General features: G+C 42.5%; 1 protein-coding gene across 5 annotated transcripts; it reads left to right on the top strand.

The window, feature by feature from the left end:
• The first annotated feature begins 273 nt into the window (after positions 1-273).
• Positions 274-27,678, top strand: DCLRE1C (DNA cross-link repair 1C). Of its 5 annotated transcripts, none has more exons than XM_039877432.1 (14): positions 274-463; positions 3,938-3,989; positions 5,046-5,130; positions 8,686-8,745; positions 10,593-10,648; positions 11,167-11,268; positions 11,666-11,738; positions 11,915-12,055; positions 14,805-14,906; positions 16,986-17,122; positions 17,601-17,655; positions 20,965-21,053; positions 21,778-21,872; positions 26,198-27,678. In XM_039877432.1, exons 1-14 carry the CDS (start codon positions 355-357, stop codon positions 27,115-27,117), a joined length of 2,076 nt encoding a protein of 691 aa, XP_039733366.1. In that variant the 5' UTR covers positions 274-354; the 3' UTR covers positions 27,118-27,678. The 5 variants fall into 5 exon arrangements, with proteins under 5 accessions (XP_039733366.1, XP_039733370.1, XP_039733368.1 ...); XM_039877433.1 differs by lacking the exon at positions 274-463 and adding an exon at positions 3,189-3,847 and having other exon boundaries at positions 3,884-3,989; XM_039877434.1 differs by lacking the exons at positions 274-463; positions 5,046-5,130 and adding an exon at positions 3,186-3,847 and having other exon boundaries at positions 3,884-3,989.

The following is a 27,678-nucleotide window of genomic DNA, read 5'->3' as shown; positions in this document are numbered from 1 at the left end:
TGTTCCTACATAGACACAGGCAACTCTTCACCAGAACGACACTACCGTATCAAGGTTTCTGGCAAGAGCCACACACTTCGTGCTACGTGCTAGATCCCACCCCGCTGCCCCTGTCCCAGGCTCAAGCCTCACTCCTATGCAGCGCAGTCCAGATCTGTAACAAGCTGACAGTAGGTGGTGGAAACTGACAGGATGCTCCCGGCCCCGCCTCACGGCTCCTCTGATTGGACGTGGCTGCTCCCGGCCAGCCAATGGTGAGGCGGCAGCAGCTTCCAGGAAGTGGCGGCGAGGTTAGGGAAGACCTCAGCTTCCGCTACCGGCTTCGGGGCCAGTCCTCCGGGGTTGGCGGGCACTATGAGTTCCTTCCAGGGACAGATGGCTGAGTATCCAACCATCTCCATAGACCGCTTCGACAGGGAGAACCTGAGGGCTCGCGCCTACTTCCTGTCCCACTGCCACAAGGGTGAGTGAGCGCAGCACATGGCCCACTCCCGGGGGAGATGGGCTGCGCGGGTTCTGGCCCCTCGGGGATGTCACCCGGGGGCCTGGAAAGGAGGAAAGGGGGAGTTCGGGGTCCTGAAGCGAGGGAGTACCAGTTTGGGGAGGCCGGGGGAGAGACTAGCACCTGCACCTTGTCCCAGTCTGGCTCATCAGCCTCTCCGAAGCATTATTTTCCTATCTGTCCAACTGCCATTTACACACTGAACTGGGACACAACTATTAGGTTCTTCTGGAAGCTCTCCCAGCGGCCAGTAGTCAGAGGTTGGTGAGGATTATTTAGTTCTTCCCTACATCCTCACTACCATGTTATAAAGGAAACTATTAACAGATGAAATTCTGCCATGCCCCGCACCCTCAAACATTAGCAAGCAGGCACACACACTCTGAAATCAAACATTCTTTCTGTAAACTTGACAGTGCAAGCTCCTCCTCCTTTTAGATGTTTTGTCCACATACAGTAGGAAAGGTTCATTTTAGTCACGAGGTAGGTGTGGTTTACCTTATAGATGGCCAGGTCAGGCAGTGAGAATACTATCTCATGGCTCCGTGCAATTAGAGATTCAGTCGGAAGTGTCACACCTCAGGACATGGCCTCAGGCGAGGCTGGAGTGTCTCTAACATATATTAGCTAAACTCCAGAGCCAGTACCACTAATTTCACAACCATGGTCCATTTTTAACACCTTTTATACTGACTAGTAGGTCACTAACTTGATGGATGAAAACAGTTTTTAAGATTCATGATGCTAGTTAACTAGCACAGCCGTTGGCATTGATCGGAGAGGAAGACAGACTGAAGCAGAGCAGTAACTGCTTGTAGGAGTGTGGGCTTTCAGAGTAGTTTGAGTAGGATGCTCCCATCCACTTAGAAGAGGGGATTAGAGCATAACAAACATATGCACATACATATCACAAGGTGTAATTTTACAATAAATTATAGGTATCAAACACTGCCCTTCCCCATAGGTTGCTATGATGACCAACTGTTGTCTTGTGTGTGGAATCGGTCACTTTAACATGGTGTAAATTGTTGAAGTTATCTGTTTTGGGGAAATGCTTCTGCTTTCTTGCTCACCATCACCAATTGTCTCTCTTTGATGAGGAAATCTGAAGCTCCTTTCTCGATTTGCTAAAAAGCTCTGTGAGCCTCTTTGAGGGTCTTTCTGCTTATTATTGAGAACAACATTTTTATTTTTTATTTTTGTCTTGTTTTTCATTGAGGATCTGCTGCTGGTTGAAAATGGCCCTGTTTCTGCATTTTGTGTTGAGTCTCACTGGAATTTCTGAATGTGTTAGCCATGATTAAAGCATGGCGAAGGGGCTTCACCTTCGTGTTTAGGAGTAATGGGTTTGGAGGGAGAATTCATCTAAAGGAACCTGTGAAATCATCATCACTAATTTGTACATTAAGCAAGAAATGGACTCCCCACTCTCAATTAGTTTGTAATAACTTTTCCTGTCCTCCGATCACATGTAGGTAGATCTGTTTACTTAACCAGGATGTAAACTCATCAAGGGCGAGCAGTCAACTTCTGCTTTTGGTGGCTTTCCAAATTGTCTACTGATGTTTTTTAACCTTTTGAGGAAACAGATTTCTTTAAATGATGGACTGAATTGCATCCCCTCCAAGTTCATGTGTTATAGCCCCTACCTCAATGTGACTGTGTTTGGAAGTAATTAAAGTGAAATGAGGTCATAAAGGTGGGGTCCTAATTTGATAGGACTTATAAGAGGAAGAAGAGATCTCTTTCTTTCTCTCCTTCTCCACACACATCTAGGAAAGGTCATGTGAGCACATAGCAAGCCAGGAGAAGAGGGCTAACCAAAATCCAACCCTGAAACCTTGATCTTGGACTTTGACCTCTAGAACTGTGAGAAATAAATTTCTGTTGGTTAAGCTCCTCCCCCAACCCCTAGTCTATGGTATTCTGTTATGACAGCCCAAGCAGACTAATACAGACTATCTGATAAAACCTATGGGTTCTTTTGCTAGAAAAAAAAATGTACATAAACATCTTAATATCACATTTTGATACAATTTGGAGAAGGCCATGAATCCACTCGATGTTGGTTTATGGACCATCTGGATTCCATTATTGTGCTCAAGTGGGGTAGGCTTTACTAAGCATCAGTGAGGCCTGAGATAATCACCTGGGGTTGGGGAGGGCCCCTTCAGGGGACAACTTACGATTTTTTCTGGTGAATGAAAAAGAAAAAGGCCCCGGAAATAAATTTCTGAGTGCAGTTCTAGAAGTGCAGAGCAAACTCACTTGGGTTCTCCTGGCCTCCAGTCAGGAAGGGGTGGTGGGTAGAGCATCTTGATGAAATGGCTCTAGGATGCTGCCTGCTGACTTAGTTTCAGAGCATGGAGCACAGTCTGGATTCTGCTTCCTGTTTTCATGGCACAAACTCTGTGGAAACCCCAGTTTCTCAGAGTCCTGCCCTGAGGTGCACTCCTAGACCCTAAGAGCCTGGGCCAGGAATGACCTGAGGAGGTTCACCCTCTGAGGGGGCCAGTGGACTGTCCTGTGAAGGCACTTGTCAGGACCTGCCACTTGAGGTGTGGTGACTGCCTTGTGCTCACTGGACTCAAGGGTTGCCACGTGAGGTGAGGTGTGTGTGTGTGTGTGTGTGTGTGTGTGTGTGTGTGTGTGTGTGTGTGTGGTAATTAGAATAATTAGAACTATTTGATTTAATTAAGCAATTTATAAGTGTTTGGTCATTGTTATCTAGGCCTTTACATGCTAAAGATTCAGAATGTATTAGAATGCATCCTATATTTAATGTATATTTGGTTTAAATGTTACCTGTCTTTAAATGTCATCTTTTTGTGTCTGTTAATTGGAGGGCTTGGCAACAAGTCTGTGTGGATAGAAATATCCTCCTTTTCAATACAGCAGTCACAGCAGGCCGAAAAGATAACAAAACTCTTCTTATTCTGGCCTAAGACTGAAGAATTTCCTCACGGATTCTAAGGAAGCAAGCTGGAATTTCCAGATGGAATAATTTAAGTATCTGGAATCGCGTGGATTGCAGAGAGCAAATCCCAGAGGATGGGTGAATTGAAATGAAAGAAGAGAGTAGAGGAAATTACTGGAAGCAGTTCCAGAGGAGATCATGGCCACTTATTCTCCCATGGCTACTCAGAGTGGTTTAGATTCTGCCCTAAGATGCAGAGGCTCATTCTCCTTTTAAATAGCTTCTTATGGCTCAGAAATGGTCAGCTTTTAGTGGTTCCTGTTTTATTTGCAGATGGATTCTTCACCTGCGAAAGGAAGAGCCAATAGCCCATACAAATCAATCCTCTTGTAAAAGTAAACCTGTCATGTATTTTCTCTCAAAAGGAAGTTTAAAAAGAGCACACAACTGAGTTTTTTTGGACCAGTGAGCTTCTGAAAAGAGAATGTCTTTATGATTTGTGATCCTTTTGTTTTTAGATCACATGAAAGGACTAAGAGCCCCGGCTTTGAAAAGAAGGTTGGAGTGCAGGTAATTTATTTTGCTATGTGTGTGTGTATTAGTTATCTATTGCTGCATAACAGAGCACCCCAAAACTTAGTGACTTAAACCAACACTAATCATAAATTCTCTCAGTTTATGTGGGTCAGGAATTCTGATGGAGCACAGGGGATGGCTGGTTTCTGCCTGCCTGGGCATCATATGGGGCTGACGTTATCTGAAGGCTTGTTTTATTCAATGCCTGACACCTAAGCTGAGAAGAATCACAGCTGGGGCTCCTTAGGCATCTCTATATCTAAAAAACCCCTTCAGCATAGTGGTTTCAGGATAAGTGGACTTCTCATATGGAAACTGAAAAGAAAGTGTATGCCTCAAGAGAGTAGAACTGGCAGGTAGCCATGTCGCCCGGAGGCCTCAAAAGCCCTGCGGTATTACTTCCATTCCGCCGTTGGCTAAGGTAGTCACAGGTCTGCCCAGGGTCAAGGGGATGTTAACATAAAGACCTCCTGTCAATGGAGGAATTCACCATGGACGATTCATGAGAAGCCTGGGTGTAGATGCGGTAGGTAGTAGTGTAGGCAACTTTGGAAAATAGCCTGCCACAGACCATATTCCTAACCTCTAAGCTATGCTGTTGAATTTTTAAAACTTATCACGAAATTGATTCCTGCTCACCAAAACAAACAGAAAACCAGAAGAGATTTATGTGCAGCGGAACACAGAACTCTTATGTCCCCTGAATCCCCGTTCCGAGCTCCAGAGGTGGCCTAGCCTTTGGTGGTGTCTTTCCAGACATACCTAATCACGTGCAAATGTGCATCTGTAACGTAGGAAAGGTGAAGGCCAACCTGAGGAAGAGGTCAGGGGACACAGTATTTTCTCCATTTGCTTCCTCCCTGTCCCTTTACAGTCTCGCTGGGACTGAGCTAGTCACTGGGGTGTTGGCATGCTGGGAACTACACTAACCTGTGCCAGCTCGAGATAAGTGATGTGATAGGTGATGAAATGCATTTCCTAGTCACCAGGATGGCTCATTTTGGATTACACTGAAACAGCTCTGTTTTTTTTTCTGTCTTTCCCTTTCAGCTTGAAGGTTTACTTATACTGTTCTCCTGTTACTAAAGAGTTGTTGTTAACTAGCCCGAAGTACAGATTTTGGGAGAAACGAATTGTAAGTTTTATTTTTTGAGTGATGTTAATTCTTTTTTATCAAACAGGAAATATTTTTTGAGGTAGATTGAACAAAGCATTGGGATTATTCAAAGCCTGGTTCCTCATACACTGTATTTGTCCACATTCATTACAATATCGATGTTTATATTTAGTCTTTGTGATTCAGCGGTTTAGAAGAGGTCAATATTTTATTGTACATTTGTTTTTCTTTTCCCTCAGAATTTTGATCTAGGTCCTTAATTTTGTTTAATCTCATTGAGTCTCTTGCTAAGTTGCAAGAGACTCATTTAAAGGGTAAAATGTTCATTAACATAATTGATAAATCCTCTTATTTAGATCATAGGATAGATTAGGAAAAATAAACATAACTCATGGGGTATAATAAGAAAGGGCTAACAACCAGAATAAAAACACAATGGATAACTTTGAATCTGGCAGAATAAAATGGATCTAATCAATAAAAGGAAGATATAGTAAAGAGAAGATAAAATATTGGTACATAGAAAATGCAAAGATGGCAGAAAAAGTTCTGTTATAACAGTAATTACTATAAATATGAATAGATTTAATTCAGTTCTTGATCAAAAGATAATTTCTCAGTTTAGGTTAAAAAAATAAGAAAGATCCACTAGTCTTAGTTCCCAAGAAACATAGTTAAAACAAAAGGATAAATGCAAGTTGGAATGGGAAAAAAAAAGGGGGGGGGACAAATACCAAACAATAGAAGCTAAAAAATGCCAGCGTGGCAATTTTTATATCATACAAAGTAGAATTGAAGGCAAAAACAATTCTAAGTTTCCCAGAGGATGTAATTTACTGTTAAAAGGAATGGATCAAGAAGATGTGAACATATACACAATTGACAAAGGTAACCTCAAACTGGATAAAGTAATAACTGATTACCCTGTGCTTGATCAGAGAAAGGGAACCATAGTGAGTTGCTAGAATTAGGGCTATTATGTGGATTAAACCCAGATAATTGTAGGAGCTGGCAGAGAAGTCTGAACAAGTGTCATAAAGAGTCTGTTTGTCATTTGACCGCTGACAGCTTTCAACTCTCACTTCCTCTCCCGCTTCTGCCCTACATCTGGGCAAGCTGGTACAGAAGCCTACCCCTCCCTCGGCACCCACATGAAGTTCAGACCACATGAGCCCAGGCCCACCCCCAACCACAATCAAAACCAAAGCCACTGGCTCTCCCAGGCCACACGGGTCACTTCCTCCAACCCTAAGCTGGTCCTGCCCTCCTGTCCCCAGAAAGCCCCACAGCGTGAGCGCAGCAGTTTCATGCCCTCTTGGCGCATGTGTGGCATCCTCTGTTTCCACCCCCAACCTATCAGGGCGGATCCATCCCCGCTTCGCAAAGGGACACAGCAGCAAGGCTGTAACTTTGGCCTTGGCATCAGGCCTCCAGATGCTATGGGTCGGCGTGGCCGGCAGTCAGGGAGGAAAGCTGTGGAGAAGAGAAGGGGCAGGCTGGAATCCACGAGGACAAACTGGAACCCATGTCCCTGTCTCACGCCTCCTAACCTCAGTAGTGCCACCGCCCCCTTTGCCACTGAGCCCCACAGCCCGGGCCCAGGCCCCCAGAGGCCGAAGGAGGACAGATTTCCTGGAGAGGGTGGAGTTGCTGCCGCCCGGCCTCGTGTTGGTGGGTTGAGCGGGCAGGTCTGCGACACGCACCAGTGGTTATTTCTGGTGTCCTCTGGAGCATTGAAAAATGGTTGCTGGTTCACTTCCACCTTCTAAATCTCAACCCTAAGCTGGAAGCATACATGGAAGGGACTTCTAGGACAATTCGCTCAACTGAATTGATATAGTACAAGGCCACCTCACAATCTAAGGGAGAAATGGGCAATTCAGCAATTGTAGGTGAAGTGCTACCCACCCCACTCTCAGAAACGGAAAGATGAAGGAGGCAGGAAATAAGTGAAGACACGACATTGGAATGACATAATTAATAAATGTGAACTAATCGAAATACAGAGCTTTAAACCCAACAGGGAAAACAAGCTCTTTGGGTATACATGGAACGTTTACAAAAATTGACCATATACCATGTCGCAAAGAAGTTTTAAGAAACCCTAGTGACCTATTCTCTGAGCGTAATGCAGCGGTGTTGGAAATCAGAAATGAAAGGGGAGCTAAAGTCACATACGGGAACTGAGTGCGTACAATAAACAGGTCTTAGGTTAAAGAGGAAATTGTAAAGAAAACGTACAGTACTTAGAAGTGATGGAAAATGAGAGCGTGGCATGTCAGGTGTGGGGAACAGCTGACTTAGTGTTCAGAGGGAGACCGATAGCACCACACACATTTCTTAGTAAACAGACTAGAATTAAATGGAATGAGTCTACAATGCAATAAAAAGGGAAAGGAGCAACAAAGCAAATACAAAAGTGCGTGAAAGAAGGAAATAATGACGGTAAAAGTTAGTGATATCAAAACTAACAGCTGCCACGGAAAATGGAAGATGAACGTAACTAAAAGCTGGTCCTTAGAGGAACAGATACATTTCTGCCAGGATCGATTAAAAACTGCATATAAAAATACAGAGTGATAAAAAGGAAAATATTAATAACAGCAATGCATTTTTTGACAGTTACTATGGTAGTATATTTGCTAATTTAGACAGAGTGAATAAATATTTGGAAAAGGAGGAAAATACCAAATCAAGGCAAGAAAAGTGGAAAACTTGAATAAACCATCCAAGACATAAAAACAGTTTTCAAAGATCTCTTCTTCAATAAAGTTCCAGGCCCAGATGGTTTTATAGGTGCATTTTTCCAAATGTTCAAAGAACAAATAATCCCTATACTAGATGAATTGTTGTAGGAGATAATAAAAAGCCACTCAACCCCCTGGCAAAAAGATAATAATAGTACATGGGGGAAGAGGCCATTTCGTATGTAAACCCTAATTAAGGTAAATGGCTAACTGAATCTAACAGCATTAAAAAATAGTGCACGATGAATATGATGTGTTTATTCAAGAAATGCAAGGATGTTTTAAAACCTGAACTTCAATCACTGGACTAAAAAGATGACAAATTACATTCATTCATCATCTACTTAGCGAGTGCCTCTCCGTATTAGTTGCTGTTCTAGTAAAATGTGCAACTACGCCTTGGAGCATTTGCAGCAGCTGGTATCTGTGAATTAGGTCAACATGTCATGAAAGGATGTGGTCTGTTCTGCAGCACAAAACCTAAACACATGGAACACTAGTGTTTTACAAAGGCTCAAGTTCAAAGGGATGGGGAGGTGAAGGGAGGAAGATTGAAATCGTAGAAATAGAACTGCTGTGTCAAAGGATATATAAGTTTATAAGACATTTAATAATGTCACATCAACCTCAAGAAGGATATTATTTAGTTTTATCATGTTTTCAAGCTGTTAAGGTATTTCTTATAGTGACATCAGAAATTGTCACCCAGAGAATCTGTAACTTCTCCTCTAAGTCCCCTTTTAGTGTTTGAAATGGCAAAGGCACGAGAAACTGCAAAAATATACCCTGTGATGTATACATGACCTCTTTTTTTATTTTCATATAGATCTCAATTGAAATTGAAACTCCCACGCAGATACCTTTAGTGGATGAAGCATCAGGCGAGGTAACTAGATATTAAGTGTTATGTTTTTCAAAATTAATATTTAGTGCTGAAGTGATTATATTTCTCCTTGCTTTTGAATGCTCATTTAATCATAAATAAAAATTATAGCAATAGAATGAGTTTGAAGGGGGAAAAACATTGGTAACTTTGTTTTCTGCATCCAAAGGATTGGACATAATTTCTATCAAATTGGCTTCCTTTTAGTATTACATGCTAATGATGAGAATACCAATTGTTGCTATTACTACGTGATAGCATTGTCACATTTATTATGTTTATTATGATGATCAAGATATGAAATGGTGTTAAAATTTTTGCAGCAAATTAATGTACATTGTGATTTTCTTATTCAAGAAAAAGATACTGTCCACATGGATCTAATTTCTTTCTTGTTCTTAAATTTAGAAGCAGGCACTTTTGTGTTGTGTGTTGCTTTAATAGTAAGTAGGACCACGGAATTACTTTTTATTTATTTATTTTTACCTTAAATTATGCCTAGAGCTAGGAGACGTTTTCCTACGTTAGGCGGATCTAGTGAGTATTTGTTTCAGAGCCCGATCACAACCCGCTTTGCTGACCTGGGGAACTCAGGAGTGTTCGGTACTGTGGGACCGATCAGACAGGGCTGACTTCACATTTCCTCTTTGGAGAAGACCAGGCGTTGGAAGCACTGCTCATCAAGTTACTGTCCCAAGGGAGGGCCCCCGCAAGGCCAACCTAGGGCGGGCCCAAACGCGGGAAGAAGGGTGGCCCGAACCTCCCTCGCGCCGTCCCGCGCAGTTCCTAGCAAGCGGGGCGCCTCGCCGCCCTGTGATGGACGTTGCCGAAAGCTTTCTCGTAGCCATGCCCCACAGAGCAGGCGGCTCCCAAGCGGAGTCGCGCTGTCCCACTCCGGTCCTTCACGTTTCTTCTAGTGCTCTGCGGCTTTTGCATGTGGTGTCTGCAGCTGCGAGGGGGCTTCGGAATGAATGGTGTTAGACCTGGGGGAGGAGCCGGCGTGTCCAGAGCCCCGCCCTCAGCCCCGCCTCCTGAGGGCTGGGACGTAGGCCTGCGCGCCAGCCAGGCTCAGGCTAACCGGACAGGACAGTGTGCCGCACAGTGACGTGGGACCAGGCCACCTCAGGCTGCTGCTGCTGTTGTTAATAAAAGCTTTGTTGAGATAAAATTCACATGCTGTACAGTTCACTTCATTTAAGGTGTACAGTTCAAGGGCTTTTAGGGTATTCACAGTGCGTATCCATCACCACAATCAATTTTAGAACATTTCTTTCTATCACCCATACAGAAACCCTGTGCCCATTAGCAGGCACTCCCTATTTCTCCCTCCCCTCAGCCCCTGGCAACCACGATTCTACTAGAAGTTTCTATGGATTGGCCTATTCTGAAATTTTCATATAAATGGAATACAACGTGGTTTTTTGTGACTGACTTCTTTCACTTTGCATAATGCTTTCCAGGATTATCCATGTCATTGTATGTATTTTATTTCTTTTTATGGCCAAATAATATTCCATTGTATGGATGAAGCACGTTTAGTTTATTCATTCTTCAGTTGATAGACATTTGGGCTGTTTCTTCTCTTTGGCTCATGTGAATAATGCTGCTGTGAACTGAGTTTTCATCTCTCTTGCGTAAATACCCTAGAGTGGAATTGCTGTCATATGTAACTCGATGTTTAACTGTTTCGTGGGCAAGGAATGCACTTCTTTCCAGAATCTGTGGAGAGAGGACATGAGGAGAACAGGCATACCAGTTCTTGGGAAGTACTTGAATGTGTTTTGTTAAGGAGCGCTTTATTTAGCTGGGTCCTAATGATAACTTCTATTATTATTTATTTTTTTTTTTAGAAGGAAGAGATTGTTGTGACTCTCTTACCAGCTGGTCATTGTCCAGGATCAGTTATGTAAGGGGGCTCATCTATTTTATTATATGTGTTATATTTGTAGAAAGACATTTTTAGGGTCTAGAAAATAAAATGTATGGGGAGATTCAATTATTTTTATGGTACTTCTTTTAATCTTTGTTTCCAAATTGAACTTGGGGAACTGAGGCGAAGATCGAGTTTGAAACGTGGCTTTCTTATCATGGAAGTCTTCGATAGCTATTTCTCCATTGGCTTTGCATTTTCTTATCACATGGATTTTTCTCTCCGTGAGCGGGAAGGATGTCAATATATAGTTGAGAGTGCTAATGTATTTCAGGGGACATCTATTGCAAACTCAGTAGTGTCATTTTTTTTCCACCCCGGGAAAGAGGTGGCCGCTGAGTGCCCGATATGGTTTAAAGCTATTGAAATTCCATTAACACCATGTCATAGTGGCTGTTTGGCAGGAAACGTTTGCTGTGGAATTAGTACGTGTTTTGCTTTGCTTTACTAGGGTTTTGATGAGACTGAGAAGTCACTGACATCTCCCTTTGCAGGTTTTTATTTCAGGGCAATAATGGAACTGTCTTGTACACGGGAGACTTCAGACTGGCCAAAGGAGAAACTGCCAGAATGGAGCTTCTGCACTATGGCGGCAGGTACTGGCGTGACCTAACTCTTGGACATGAGACTGCATCATTTTGAAAGGTTTATTGCCCGGTTTATTGCCCAGTTACCCCCCAAACACAAGCCTTTGCTTCTCAGAAATCAAACTTGTTCGTGATATTGGTAAAGCTAACTTTTCATTTTGAAACAGGATGGGGGTAACATGTTATGTGTTGATTGGCTGAGACAGTAGGTGAATCTGTCAAAGTTCACTGAACCATATGTGCAAAACCTGTGTATTTTATTGTATGGAAATCATTTCCCAACAAAATTGTTTTAACAAAAAAATTCCAAGTGGAGTGGAACACCCTGTAAAATAACAGACTTTAAACTTTCTACGTATTTTATTTCACATTAGATGATTAACACCGGTTGTTTTTTTTCCCCCAGAGTGCAAGATATCCAGAGTGTGTACTTAGATACTACTTTCTGCGATCCAAAATTTTATCAGATCCCCAGTCGAGTAAGTCTCCCTGGAGAAAGGGTGAGAACCTGGGCGTGGGCCTGTTTCTAATAGGACGTTTGTAGGATAAGAATCAGATCGTGATCAGCCCCATTGGCAGTAATAGCTGTGAATGTTGGGAATAGAAAGGGTGATATTCTTAAAAGCATTAAATGCCTTTTAAAACTCCTGCCCAGGCGGAGTGTCTGAGTGGGATACTGGAGCTGGTTCGAGGCTGGATCTCTCGGAGTCCCTACCATGTCGTGTGGCTGAACTGCAAGGCAGCTTACGGGTATGAGTATCTGTTCACCAACCTTAGTGAAGAATTCGGACTCCAGGTACGCGGGTGGCTCTTTCTTTCCTGCTGTTCTCATCCATCCTCCCGACTTCACCTTTCCTCCCCCTATTCAAACAAAAACAAAAACAAAACAAAAACAAACAAACTGAAAGCAGTAACAGATGGAAACATCCTGTCAAAACCTGTGCACGGCACAGGTTGGCAGCCCCTCTGAATATTCCATCTTTGTTTATTCACGTCCTCATTGGGAGAACTTGACAGTGGCCCAAGTGGCTGAGAAGAGCCCTTTGGTGAAATGTCTCACAGAGGAAGTATTTTTTTCAAATCTGTGGGTCATGAAACAAATTTAGTGACTGTGACCAGCACTGAAAATAAATTTGTACTAGAAAATATCCAAGTCTATTGCTTTTGTGAAAATTTACAGATGGAATCAGACATACGTATATGCATATACGTACGTGTGTGGGCACTGGGTTGCCCAGGAAAACATTTCTTACTGTGGGTCATGGTCAAAAACATCTGAAAAACATTGTTCTAGAACAGCAGTTCCCAACCTTTTTGGCACCAGGGACCGGTGCTTCTTTGAGACTCTAATGCCTGATGATCTGAGGTGGAGCTGAGGCGGTGATGCTAGCGCTGGGGAGCGGCTGCAAATACAGCTGAAGCTTCACTCACTGGCTGCTCACCTCTTGCTGTGCAGCCCGGTTCCTAACGGGCCACAGAATGGTACTGTCTGCAGCCTGGGAGTTAGGGACCCCTGTCCTAGAGCACTGAGCCTCATCCGTGGATCCGTGTCTGATCAGGCTGGGAGTGAGTGTTCCTGTCCCTTTCAGGCGGTTCAGTGCTGGGCCCACAGTGTGTGTGAGTGGCTGCTGAGCAGAGCTCCCATCCTGCTGCCCCCACATGGAGCCTGTGGCTTCCTCTCCTCCCTGAACAAAATGAAGTACTAGAAGTAGTTGGACATTTAAGTTCTACTTCGTTTGTGTCTTTTAATTTAATTTAGATCCCCCAAGTAAAAATTGTGCCAAGAACTTAACAATTATAGACAATATAATTTAGTAAACTACAAAGATCTAGTTTTTCTACATTTGAAATTTTAAGATTTCTCCCTCCCTCCTTCCCTTCTTAAATCTTTATTTCCTAAGTCCTTTCTTCTGTAATTTCTTCCTTTCTTAAATCCTTCTGTCCAAATGTATTGGTATAAAATTGCCAGCTCTCCATTTGGGGAAGGATTTGTTTCATTCTGAGACTTTTAGTGTTAAACTGGCCTTTTAAATTAAAATCACAGCAATGTTGCATTGTTTGTGTGCACACACACACACACACACACACACACACACACACACACTTATCTACAATACTATCCACTATTTTTTCCCTCATATCCTCTTCTGGAGAAATATACAGGTAGCAACTACTTACCAGTCCCAGATTTGTTTTGTACATTTTAGTGGAATGTGAAATGGAAAAGACTGGAAGCTTCTGCTCTGGAGGCCTTGCAGGAAAACCAGGGGCTGAGGAGGGAGAGCAGACCCTAGTGGTGACCTTAGAGCCACCCCGCGGGGGGCCCTCTTTCAGATCTCTTAGCCCCTCTGAAGGAGATAGAACAGTCTCAGACTGTGAATTTTAAAAGGGGGAACAATGCGGTTTTTGATTAAGTGACCTCAGTGATGATCTGTGGCACCTTTCTCAGGCTTCTTCATTTTCATGAGGATGAAGTTTTCTGTATCGCTCTCTACGCATCTCAGAATTTACTCCCTTTTATCTCCTTCGTAGAGAGGCCAGAAAAGCAAATTCACTGTTACTTCTTAGTCCTTAGGAAACAGTGAACGGAGTAGGCCCCAGGATGAGCAAGCAATTATGCTGGGATTCTCTCCGGCGTGGAGTTGATTACCACAGCAACCTGACGGCATTCCCATCCGTTCTGATCAAAATGAGAATACTTTTTTCGGTGCCATTCTGTAATCCTATTATCAATTTAGGTATAGCAGGTCCTTGAGTAACATTTTGTTACGAGGATAGTTTTGTTAGGTCAGTGAGATGCTGTAGGGACTTGACTCTTGTTTGTTTCAATTAGCCTGTGGTAAAACTGGTTTCATTATATGTTGCTTTGCTGCAGTTCCAAGAAGCTACCGATGACGTTAAGGGAGGACTTACTGTACATGTTACTTACTTTGAAGTACACAGACGAGAAGCTTTAGGTAAAACATACGCATCGGTTTTAACACTTCAGAATGTATTAGCACTAAAATCCTAAAGGTGGCCAAGGTGTTTTGGTTTTTCTGCATCTGCCCTCCCCCTTCGAATCCAATACAGAGGGGTGTGGTAAGGGAGGACCCCGTCTCTGCTTCCTACTGCCACCGTCTCCCCCGCCAGCTGCCCTTCAGTGGCGTGCTGTGTGTGTGTCTTCACAAGTGATCCTTGCTTGCTTTCATCTGCTGCATTCACTGCTGTATGCCCAATATTTAGAATAAAGCTTGATATACATGTAGTTGCACAGTACATATTAATTGAATGACTCTGATGGATCGGAGGACAGTATTAGCATGATCCAGTGAAATCTAGCAACCGAGTGTCCAGAGTTTATTACCACCAACAATAGGTGGTAACAGTGACCTTTGTCCTTCACCTGTTGACATCCTGGTGGAATACTAATGTGCATTGAAAGAGCCAAAACCTAGGTTTCAAGAAAGAAGAAAGAGTTCCCTAATGGGATGATTTTCTGCTGCATAATTACCCTTTATGGGAAACACAATTCAAATAATTTTCCTATGTGTCATTTTCCTCAGGTTCACGTGGATAAACTAGACATGTTTCGAAACATGCCTGACATTCTCCATCATCTCACGACAGACCGCAGCACTCAGATCCATGCGTGTCGCCATCCAAAGGTACAATGAACTGCTTTTCCGCTTGTTGGTGGGATCCATGAAAAACAAGATTTTAGGTCCAGAAGGAACCTCAGAAATTCCATTTTCTAGGCTCTTCAATTTACAGATGTAAAAACTAAGGCTGAGAACCTGTTACTAGCCCAAGGTCATGCAACTATACGTAACTGGACACCATTACCATAAACTTTGTAATTAGTAAATAGATACTTATGTTTTTTTTAATGACATGTATTCATATGCATTTGACACATGTTTATTTGTAAAGAATTATGTGATGAATAATTTGTAACAAAATTAGTAAAATGTTAGAGCTTGTAACTTAAGAATACACTCACAGTCTATTGCTGTTTATTTTTGAGACATATGAGCACATTTATGAACTATTTTTCTTCTCATTTGAGATAAATAGGTACAACTGCTTAGAGTTTTGAAATAGTAAGATGTATTGCTGGACCAACTTCAAATAACTGTTTCTAGTGTCTCTGCAACTCACTTGTCACTTATTTTCTAATGCCACCACCATTTGAGCTCCCTTATTAAATGCCCTTCTGTTATTAGTGCCAGGTATTCAATTTTGACATTTTTTAAAAATTTAATTTCTGCAGTCATTCAACATCACCAATACTAATTAGTCATCTTCAAATGTGGTGGTATATGTGATCATAATTTTCCTCCAAATTTTAAAATATCTCAGCATTTAAATGCCTGAGTAATTTTTATTTCAGTGAACACTGCCTTTATACATTTAGATAATCATCATGGTAGTAATATTGCCTCTATCGGCCAAAAACCTAACATAAAGTTGCTCAGCCCTAAAGAAAGCATAATTTAAAAAACCAGAATTCTCATCCACAGCATGGAATATTCTACTTCAGTCCACAAGAGAAAAGATTGCTTTGGTGACTGGTAGGCCACACATTATAACTTGCGTTCACGAATTTATTTCATCATTTAGTTTGTGTGTGTACACATATGCTCCCCCCACCCAGTGAATTCATGGATGGATGAAAACAATGTAGATACACAATGAAACTGTCCTTTTTCTGTTGGAACTGTATTTTGCCCCCTGCCCACACCCCATACATCTTTTAATTGTCCAGTTTTTTTTTTTTTTTGCTCTGAGTTTTCTTGCATCCCACAAAGTAGATTAATTTGTAACGGCAACTTCTGTCATTTGCCACATGACTACTTGTCTTGAACCACTCGCTACATGCAGCGTTTTAAGGGATTTCTTAGGTCATGCAGCCTTAAAAGTACCGCACAGGACACAGCTCACAGCCTGTGGCACCTCACCCGCAGCCTCGGGAGCAGTGCCAGAGGTGTCTGATGACATGTGATTTGGACGGAGTGCTCGTGGTTTTGAAGGGTTCCCATTCTAAACACAATGTCTTTGGGAAATAGTCCCCTTGTTTTTCAATCTTTTAAAAATACTTTTGTTATTGTTTTTCTCCCACTTTATTTTGAAAAACCTTAAAACGAAGTCAAGTTTGGAGACCGGACCCCCCGGTTTGTGAGCACTTTGTCACGTGAGCACCGTCAGCCCCCTCTGTGTAACCGACCCCCAGCACTCCCCCTACCCTTTGAAGTCAGCCGCAGACTTCATGACACCCCCTAACTCTTCAGTGCATGTTGGATATGACGTTTCTTCCTGTATAAACCAATAACACGGGCGCATTTCCCATGCAACTGTATTGAGGTTTACATACAAGAGAACGTCTCAGTACAGCACACGACAACATGCTGGATAGTGGTGCTCCCTCTACTCAGATTTCTCCTATTGTTCCCTTAGTGTCCCTTCCAGCTCATGGAGCGGAACAGGGGTCCCGGAGTTAATGAATGCGTAGCGTTCACTCGGCTGCTTTAGTGTCCTTTGATACAGATCACGACCCCAGCTTGTTTCTTCACACTGGTATTTTTCAAGGGTCTAGGCCATATAATTTGGAATTATCTGATTGTTTCCTCATGTCTACATTTTCCCCCACGTCTGAAAACTAACTTCCATTTGTTTTTGAGACCTTGCCTACAAACAGATTTGTTGAAAATGTTGAACTGTTTTTGTGTTTTTAAAATCCTTTGTAGGCAGAGGAATATTTTCAGTGGAATAAATTACCCTGCGGCATTACTTCCAAAAATAGAATTCCACTCCACACAATCAGCATTAAGCCTTCCACGATGTGGTTTGGAGAAAGAACCAGAAAAACAGATGTAATCGTGAGGTAAGAAGGCAATGTCATAGGGCTTTGGAGAGAAACCTTGCTCTCAAGGTAAATCGTCTTATTGAGTTTAAATGCAGCCTAGCCGCAGCCCAAGAGGAAGGTAACTTCTCAAATTTAAATTCCACTTAAACTGAGGAGGTACCGCTTTCAACCTGTGCGACGCCGATGCCATTGGCCAGCGTGTCCTGGGCGGGCCCTCCCGGCTAGACAAGACTCTTGGAGACTGAGCTATCTTGCCTGGGATGTCGGGGGGGAACAGAGCCCTTGGTGGCATAGAGGAACCCCACGGCGATCACCATTGGGGTCATTTCCTCAATATACCTGTAAATATTTATATTTCTGGAAAGAGTTCCCTCCTATCCTAGGAAGAAATTCTTGTCCGCAAGGTGACATCCTACTGGAATAGCCTAAATCGACACTTAGAACTTCATTCAGTTTTGTTCAGTGACCTTTTAATTGTGTTTTCCTTTCCCTTTAGGACTGGGGAGAGTTCGTACAGAGCTTGCTTTTCTTTTCACTCCTCCTACAGTGAGGTAAGAGGATGCCATGTCTGCCTAGCCTTGCTGCCGACCCAAGCGTCTCTGACGGCCAGCGGCAGCTCCCTTACTGATTTGTTGTGGCTCTTCCTGAGAAATGCAGGGCAGTATCCCAGTGGATGAGCCACGTTTACTAAGTACAAAGGAAATTGCTGCTATTACCTGCTTTCCCCCTAAACACTAAAGAATGTGTATGATTACGGTTTTCTTGTCACCTTGTGTCCCAACCGTATTTTAACTTCCCCATTCAGTTGTACAGTTCACCTGTCATAAAAGGATCAGAAATCTTACATGAAGGGGTACTAGATAAAACCTCATGATAGGCAGCCTTAGTGTCCAGATTCTTGGCCTCTGCCAAAATTTGTACGAACAAGCCACTTAAAAATAGTCCTGAATATTCAGCAGCGGGGAAGAACAAAAGTGAATGGGCTCCAGACCTCGTCCTTAAGCAGTGTACAGTACACTAGTATCACTCCACTTTAAGAGGGCTTAACATGGTTTAGTTATATAGGAAATTGACCTGCCGGAATGGAAACTTGACATGTGTAATTTATTTGCAAAATCCTCATGCATTTTCACGGTCAATGTTAGCATCTAACAAGTGCAGAGATTCAATCACTTCATGTATTGGAGAAAAACAGTACGAAAGCTGGCTCATATATAATGTTTTGCCATTTCCACACTTAAAAATCCATTTCCCTGGTGATTGTGGTTTTCATGTTTGGGATACATGGACACAGGCCTGCAGCAGTGGGCGGCGGACGGATTAATGGTGTGAGCAGGGGGTCCCCTCCAGAGTTCCACGTAGTGGCACCCTTATCGACTCAGCCACAGTATTGCAAATGAATCATCACGTTATCAGAATGTCACGATGCCGCCTTTAAATAACTGACCTTAACTTTCGGGTACAAATAGGTTATTTGAGAGCAGCTTGGAAGTAGTTCATTTTGATGCTAGAATTTAATGTTTTCTCCACTGGTTTCTCCTGAATCTGAGGTTGTTGTCAAAGCCCCTTCCTGGCGACTTATCCTTGGCGTGGCATCTGGCTCAGCACTAGGGTGTTGCTCCCCTAGTGGCAGAGTACCCTTTCTGTCTCAGGCACAGGGAGGGCATCTAATGGGGATGGAGAACGGGGGTAGGGTAGGCCTTACTTTTTCCATCACATCTACCTGTCTTGTTTCTCTTCTTCAGTGTTGTTAGCAGTCGAGTTGGGACGCGCACGCCTGCGTGGGAGTCTATGAAATTACCTCCCATTAAAGGTGTATTTCCCTGCGATGGGAGTAGAGATGAAGCAGTCGGCCTACGTCCTCTGTTCGCAGTCTCCTTAGATTAGAGCCAGTTACCATGCCTGTGGGAGGTTTACTCTGTGCTCTGCTTTGTCACCTTTCAGTGTCCGCTGAGGCTGTCCCGAAAACCGCCGTAAACAGGCCTATATCCTATCTATAGAACATGAACTACATTTAGAAATGTAAATAGATTTAAATATTTCCTTTTTATTTTTTTCTTAATATAGTCGATCCTTATTATGTGTGGATTCCTTATTTACACATTTGCCTGCTCACTAAAACTCATGGGCCCCGAATGGATGCCGGCGGCGCGCTGCGGTCGTTGCAGACGCGCCCGGCGGCGGCGAGGACCCCGCGGTCCCTCCCGCTGCGCATGTCCCGCTTGCCCGGCGGGTCCCCGAGCGCGCGCTGCCTCCTGCCTCAGCTCTCGGGCTGCGAAGTTGTGCTTTCCGCCGGCTATCCAGTGCCGCGTCTTTCCTATCGTTGTGCTTTTTGGCGGTTTCGCCGTTTAAAAGGGCCCCAAGCGCAGGGCCAAGTGCTGTCTAGTGTTCCTAAGCGCAGCAGGGCCCGGCCGGGCCTCGTGGGGAAAGTGCGTGTGTGATTCAGCCGCATTGGCCGTGGGTGCCACGTTAACGAGCTGACGATATAGATCAAGTAAGGTGTCTTTACACACAAAACACATCGGTTGCCAAGAATGCTGTGACTGGGGGTGCACAGGAACCCCATGTTTCCGCTAGGAGCAGCAGTTTGGTGTTCGCTAGTTCTATAAAGGTGACTAAAGAACGTCTCTACCGTGAACCAGAGCCAGCCGTGTTAATGAGCGGTCTACGCAGGCTTCTGGCGAAAGGGCATCAAGTTGTACCAGCCAGAGGGTGCCTCGCCTCTGCGGCCACTTCATCTTTGAGTAGGATATGTGAATCATTTCTGGCACAGGCGTGGCCTTTCTTTATCCTTATTCCTTTCAAAAGCCTCAGATTTCTACTAGCCTCAACTTTGGATTGATTATGCAAATGACCCAGGTTGAGGGCAGGTGAGTAATGGTTCCTATTTGCACTCCTCTGAAAGTACAAAAGAAACTGTTGATAGAAAATATCTGAAGAATGGATCTTCCTGTCTTTTCTCGTCTTAAGGTCGTCATTTTAATATGGAGTTATTGATAATTCCTGGGTTCTTACCTCTTTTGATCCTTTATTTGAAAGTTGAGGACTAACAATTACTTTGTGCCTCAGCCTCCCCATTTGCAGAAGGGAGTAAAAATCTTTGCGTTGTACATCAGCTTTGCGGTGGATCTTACTGAATGTTTGATCATGTGCCAGGTACTGGGCTAAGCACTTTGTATGCGTTATCTCATTTATACTTTTAGATGAAGAATCTAGGATTTAGAGACTTTAGGTAACTTGAGATCACAAGCTCATCAAAATCTAGTAAGTGACAAAGCTGAAGCTCATCTGGGTTGTAGAGACAGTCTGAGGAATAGTGACAGAATTCCTGTTTAGCATCCCAAACTTTGCCAAAGATCAAGGTATTCATGAAATTTTGCATGTAATTGTCCTTTAGATTCGAATAAACCTTTAGAACAATCAAGCAACCTAAAGGTTGCAGTTCCCTTGGTGCTGCTAAGTTATTTGTTGGAGGAAAAAGTATAATTTTAAGACCTGTATTCTTGTGTATTAAATGCTTAGTTAAATTCTAACTTGAAGGGATTTGTTAAATATGGGTGACTGACCTTAGGGCAACTAATGTCCCATGAAGAAACAAAATCTTTGAATCCCACTAATCAGTCCTTACTATGGAATGTTTACAGTCTTGGACCCCACTGCTGCTCAGGGTTAAAAGGATCTTTGGGGTGAGGCCTGAGCGTTGGGTCTGTTTCCCGAGGTCCCCAGGTGAACCTCATGTGCCACTAGCATTAACAACCACAACCATATTCCTGCCTCTTCCCCCTGGCCTCCCCTCTATCTGCTTCTCTAACACCCCTATTTTTCACCATCGAGATAACTGATCTATTTTCTTCTTCTAGATTAAAGATTTCTTGAGCTACATCTGCCCTGTGAATGTGTATCCAAATGTCATTCCAATAGGCGCAACAATGGATAAAGTTATAGAAATGTGAGTAGTCACTACGTGTGGCACTTATGTAGAAGGGAAATACTATTCACTAAACACCTACCAGATGGCAGATCTCGTGCTAGATCCTTTACATATATTATAACTAAGCCTCAAAAACAAACCAGAGAGTAGTTTTGGGCCTGAGAACAGGGTAAGGCTGTAAAGTGGTTGTGGCTGTAAACACATTTCTGGTTGGGAGTGTAATGGCTTTCTTTAATGGTGATGTTATCTATGATCCTAAAGACTTTGGACTCTGGCAGAAGCACTTGGCAATGAGGCCCTTGAAAGGGGCAGGACGCCCTCCAATCTTATTTCTGTGCCTTTTTGTATTTTATCTTCACTGGGTCTTAGCTTTTAGCCTCTAGAATGAGGATAAACTTGGTGAGATAAGGAGACCTCATGAAGTAGGGAAGGGGAAGCAGCTAGTATCTTCCTGAATGCCAGAAGATGTCACTGTTTTACTTAACAGTTTTTTAGAACAGGGACCGGCTTTTCCGCAGTGCAAGAGCAGATTGTTGCTTTCCCTGTCCTACAATTAGTTACCCACAGATTAGTACTTTATTAATATACAGAAATGATTTTTAATGATCAAACACTGCTTTTCAGACTTTAAAGGTGGTGTGATTTCTCCCATGTTCAGGTTTTTATAATCTCTCTAAATGATGCTTAATTACATCCCAACAGCTTTCCCAGCAGGAAAAATAAAAATTCGTATTCATTTCAGCTTAAAGCCTTTATGCCGATCTCCCCAAAGCATTGAGCCAAAGTATAAACCACTTGGAAAGCTGAAGAGAGCCAGAATGGCCCCGCTGGACTCAGGTAAGAGTGACCTGTGAGTCAGATGGGTGGGTTTGCTACGTGACCACTTCTCAGGGTGTGCAGGGCCGCGGAAAGCGTGTTGGGTCGAGGTGGACCAGGGACCTACTGGCACTCAAGACTTGTTACATGGTCTCAGGAAGTGCTTTGCCTTTTGTCTTCTGCCTGTAAAATCAGTTCGATCGCCTCCACGAGTTTAAAACAAGTGCCTGTACTGAATGGCGTTCCCAGCTTTCTGGAAATAGGCCCCATGGTTTGCACAGGCCATAGGAGAGGCTGCGCTGTTATCCTTGAATATTTCCTTCAAGATGCTGGACAATGCTGATAATAGGAACTTTCCTTGCCGTGTTCCCCACTGGATTGATCAGTAGTGCTTATGCAAATGGACTTTCTCTATACTTTCCTACCTTCTTTCATTGTTCATTTTCCAGGGAAGTGTAGAGAGCAGCTCTGAGGTGGAAATCAGAACTTCAGATTCTGAGCAAAGCTCTGCTGCTCTGTGATTTCGTGGTTAGGATTCTGGATTTTCACTGCTCTGGTGCAGAGCGAGTTACTGTACTATCATCCATGACTAAAGACATAGATAATACTATTTACTAAACACCTACCGGATGGCAGGTCTTGTGCTAGGTCCTTTACATATATTATAACTAAACCTCAAAACAAACCTGCAAGGGGTTATGAACCCAATGTTACCAATGAGGAAACTGAAGCTGTTGGGTAGTGTTCTATAAATGTCAGTTCAAGTTAGCTGATAATGTTAGTCTTCTATATCCTTGCTGACTTGTTTTGCCTACTTTTCTATCAGTTATTGAGAAAGTTGTTGAAACCTCCATTTATGATTGTGGAGTTATCTACTTCTTGCAGTTCTATCACTTTTTGCTTCATCTGTTTGGAGCACTGTTATTGGGTATATACACGTTTGTGTCCTCTTGAGGAACTGACCTGACCCCTTTACCTTTAGGAAATAGATTTTGCATATATGTATGTGTGTGTGTGTATGTGTATACATATGTATATATATATATAAAATCTCCCTGGTAATATTCTTAGCTTTGAAATCCACTTCATTAAATATTAGTATGGCCACCCCAACTTCTCTGATTAGTGTTAGCATGATGTATCTTTTTCCATCTTTGTATTTTGAATGTAAGTGCCGTATGTACCTACCCAACTGATGCCTGTCATTGATCACGATGTCTTTTTTTGTGATTGGGCCACTAGAGTAAGAATTTTTAAATTATCACTTATTTCCATTTTCTTGCTTTTTGTTCCTTTTAGATTTCGTAGGCATTTTATTCCTTAGTAATATAGCAATTTTTATAGCTTTTAAAATATTTATACAGGTATAGACCTTTCCACCGTCCTGTCTCTCCATTAGACACTTTAGATGGGTTTTGTGAACTGTAGGTATCAAGTTTACCTTAGATCATTCCTGTCATTAACCTCCTGATTCCTATTGTCCTGCGAGTGCTTTAAGGTCTCTGGTGATCCTGCCAGTGTGCAGACCGGTCTGTCAGGTGCTTTAGTTCTTAACACGCTCTGTTGATGCGAATCAGTGTTAAGAGACATGTGGTATTAAATCAGAATCTAAGGGGCAAGTTCAGAAGTCACTCTTCTCTAAGCCTCTTTTAAAAAGCATTTTAATAGAGCTCTTTGTATCCTGATGTTTTATCTTTATATAAGAACCACTATAATAATTCCCACAGACCAATTTCTAAAAATTTCTATTCTTATAAAAGTAATACTCATTGTAGATAATTTAGAAAATAGTTATGTAGACCCCCACAACTCAATTATTTTGATTAGCATTTTTATATTTTTTCTATTCCTTTATATAACCACTGAACTCAGAGGGGGTGATGCTGACAATGTTTAAAAAGCATCATTGTGTAGGCGCCGATGAGAATGACAGTCACTGCAGTGCAAAAGCAGCGTCCTAAAAGCCCTTCAGGTGTCAGTCGGGTGTGGAGTCGGGTGTGCAGAGGCGTGGAGGGGCCCTAAGGAGGTGCCGGGTCGGACCACGGCCTACAGCAGAGGCTGTTTAAGAAGTCCTGGATGCAGCTGAGTATCTAAGACTGTAGTTACATATATACACATGCTTTTAAACTTTTTATTGGAAAATTGTGGTGCAAAAATGCCAATTTAATGGCTGGCTGCGTACTTTGCATTATGACCAGATAATGGTATATTTAATCTTTGTCATTATACATTCAGGCCTTTTCAGTTTTATAAATATGGTGATGAACACTGTACATAAGTCTTTCATAGTTCTCATTATTATACTGGGTTAAATTTTAGAAATTAAGGTCCCTACTGCATATTGCCAAATTGTCTTGGATTATACCAGTTTATACAGACATCAACATTGCATGATGGTAGAAGTATCAATGAATTATGACATTTGTCCCCCTCTTTTTCTATGGGGTTTAGGTGTGTTCATCAGTTTGTAAACACTAATGATTTCAACACTCTCATGTTTATTGTGATATTTTCTGCGTTATGTCTTTCCATTTTCATATAAAGAAATTTAAAATTTTTAGTTAATAAAAATACATAATGTCAGGATAACCTTAAAACAGTAGAGAAACTACTTGATTTTTCAGATACACAAAGGTGAGTTAATGTGAAATTGTTCTGACAGATTATTTTACAGTTGAAGCACACATGACGCAGGTGTAATCACGGATCCAGAGGGACAGGAAACTGTCCACCTTAGAGCTGATACAAACACGTTTCATAGATCAGTCTGGCACACTAGTAGAAGACCTAAAACGAATGTGTAATCAATCCGTGGCTTAGAATAAAGCCGTATCTTGGAGACTATGATGATTCCAAATATAGCAGCTAAACAACTTAGCCAGCTTAAGTCCTTTAGAAGAGGATAAGTAATTGCTCATTTAAACAATTATAAATCATAACAGAACACGGGACTTTAAGAACTGAGCATGATTCCTGGCTCTGCCTATGCAGTTTTTTGACCTGTGCATTGTCGCACACCTTCTCCGGGCCTGTCTCCTCATAGGTAAATGGGAGCTGGATAATGGTCTCTAGGGTCTACTTTTTTAGCAGCTTTAAAAAAATGTAGTGGGAAAAGTTACCTTTTTAAGAAGGAGGTAACTGTAAGTTAACACGAGATTCAGCACTAGAACAGTGAGTTGCCATATACAGCAGTCTGGCGAGCATTTAACGTCCTCCTTAGGTTAGGTGCCAGGAGAGGGCAGGAAAATATTTGCTTCCCCCTAGTTCCGTGCCGTATCATTTTAACATATGTAAATCTCTTAAGTTATAAGAATTTCATTCTCCAAGTAAGTTCTCCTCATTTTAAGAATTTAAGTGGACGGGGCTCACTCTATGCTAATATGGCTTAAAAAAAAAGTAAAGTGAACTTTGTTGACTTAGTTCTTGACACTAGATGTGGCCATGTAGTATTTCGTCTGTGCGTGTTCCCCCTGGTTATCTCGCACAGCCTCGTGCGCTAGCCCGCCCAGGCTTCTGGAGCCCGTACCACCGATTAGGTGGCTGACACACAAGCACTGGCTGCTCGGTTCTGGAGACCGGCAGGTCGGTTCTGGGTGCGGGCCTGCGTCCGGGCTCGTAAGCAGCCGCCTTCTCGCCGTGGGCACAGGCTTTTCCTTGGTGCGTGAGCATAAGAAAGGGTCCGTCTTCCCTTTTTTAATTAATCCCATCATGTGGGTCCCACCTCCAAATACCGTCACATGGGGTACAGAGCTTCAAATTGTGAGTTTTGCGGAGACACCAACATTCAGCTCATAACAAGCACAAAGTGGATAGCAAAATGTTTATAGAGGGAGAACTTTAGAAAAAAATTAACCATTGTCTTTATATTAAATCAACCAACTTGTTGAGCATCTGGTATTTGCAAACCTCTCTTCTAGTCTGGAAGTTCACAAATCTGGCTATGAACAGAATCAGCTGCAGAACTTAAAGCTCAAATCAAATACCGGGTCCCATCTTAAAGGATTCCACAGGTCTGGAATGAGATACAGAGCTCTCCAGACAGTGCAAGTGACCAACCAGGTTTGAGAACCACGGATGCAGGTGTTGTGGCCTTATCTGAGGAACATAGGTATAGATTCTCAACTCACTATCTGATATAAGAAGTCAAAGAATGGTAGTTAAATTGTTCAGAATACCCCAAGAATAAAGGGCTTCTTAATTTCTCTTGGAAAAAGAGTAACTCCCTATTATTTGCAATTCCATGAATTAAAAATGTAGCTCGATGCTACAGACTGGATTTTTAATTAAAAGCATAAATTGGCTCCCTTTGCATTGTTTCTTATAAACCCGTTTTGTTTGTCCCCCAGAGGAGGAGGAAGATGACCTCTTTGACGATCCTCTGCCAGTACCTTTAAGGCACAAGGTTCCAAACCAGCAAACTCTTCACCCTGAGGTATTTCCAATGACTGCAGTATCACAGAACCAGCCTGAAAAACTGATTCAAACCACAGGATGCTTCAAAGTAGAGAGCACACAAACCTCTCTTTGCACAAACTTTATAGACTGTGAAGAATCCAACAGTGAAAGCGAGGAAGAATTACAAATCCCAGCCTCATCTCAAGGGGATCCTGGTCCTGTCACACATCAGCAAAAGGCTGAAGCGGAAGTACCGCAGTGGGAGGTATTCTTTAAGAGGAATGACGACATCACAGATGATGGTTTAGAAAACTTCCCTTCCTCTACAGAGGCAAGGGGCTCTCAGTCACCAAAGCTTTTCAGTGACTCTGATGGGGAGTCAACTCACATCTCTTCCCAGAATTCCTCTCAGTCCACACACATCTCCGAACAAGGAAGTCAAGGCTGGGACAGCCAATCTGACACTATCTTGTTATCTTCCCAAGAGAGAAACAATGTGGCTATCACCTCCTTGAACAAAGGTGGTTGTAAACCAAGAATCAAAGAGAATATTCCTTCTCAGATGGAACAACATGTACTTTGCCCAAAGGACACTTACTCTGATTTGAAAAGTAGAGATCAAGATGTAAATATAGTTCCTAGTGTTGGAAAACCAACTGTTCTCAGCAGTGGGAAACACATACCTCAGGAAAAAAGGCCGCAAAATCTTAGCGCCAATGCTGATTCACAGAGCTCCTCCGATTTTGAAATTCCCTCAACTCCAGAAGCTGAGCTACCTAAACGAGAGCATTTACGACATTTGTATGAGAAGCTGGCAACAGGTGAGAGTATAGTAGTTGAAAAAAGAAAAAGCTCACTCTTAGATACTTAGGAATTAAAAACTCTTCATTCTAGAGCCACCAACAAACCTATACAAAAAGGTAATAGCCCCAATCAGAGTAAATTAAAACGGAACACTCAAAAATACTCATATAACCTAAAAGAAGTCAGTCAAGGGGAAGCAGAGGAACAAAAAGATAGGACTAAATCAAAAAAGACAATTACATTAAATGAAAATGGTCTAAACAACACACCAATGAAAAGAAAGCAAAAATAAAATATAACCCAACTACATGCTATCTATAAGAAACTCACCTCACGTGGTAAATGTTGGTGAAAGGATGGAAGATAACACCATGTAAATGCTACTTAAAAGAAAGCTGGAGTGGCTATAAAAGGCGTAGTTCCCCAAGACAATCTTAAATGTGCATGGACCTAACAGCAGCTTCAAAACATGCAGGCATAGCTCGGCGATACTGCAGGCTTGGTTCCAGACCGCTGCAGGAAAGCGAGTCACATGAATTCTGTGGTTTCTCAGGGCAAATAAAAGTTATGTTTACACTATATGTAGTCTATTAAGTGTGCAGCAGTACTATATCTAAAAAAAAAAAAA

Source organism: Pteropus medius, unplaced genomic scaffold, assembly GCF_902729225.1.
Source record: "Pteropus medius unplaced genomic scaffold, Ma_sr-lr_union100, whole genome shotgun sequence".
NCBI classification, from domain to species: Eukaryota; Metazoa; Chordata; class Mammalia; order Chiroptera; family Pteropodidae; genus Pteropus; species Pteropus medius.
This window is presented reverse-complemented; position numbering and strand designations above follow the sequence as displayed.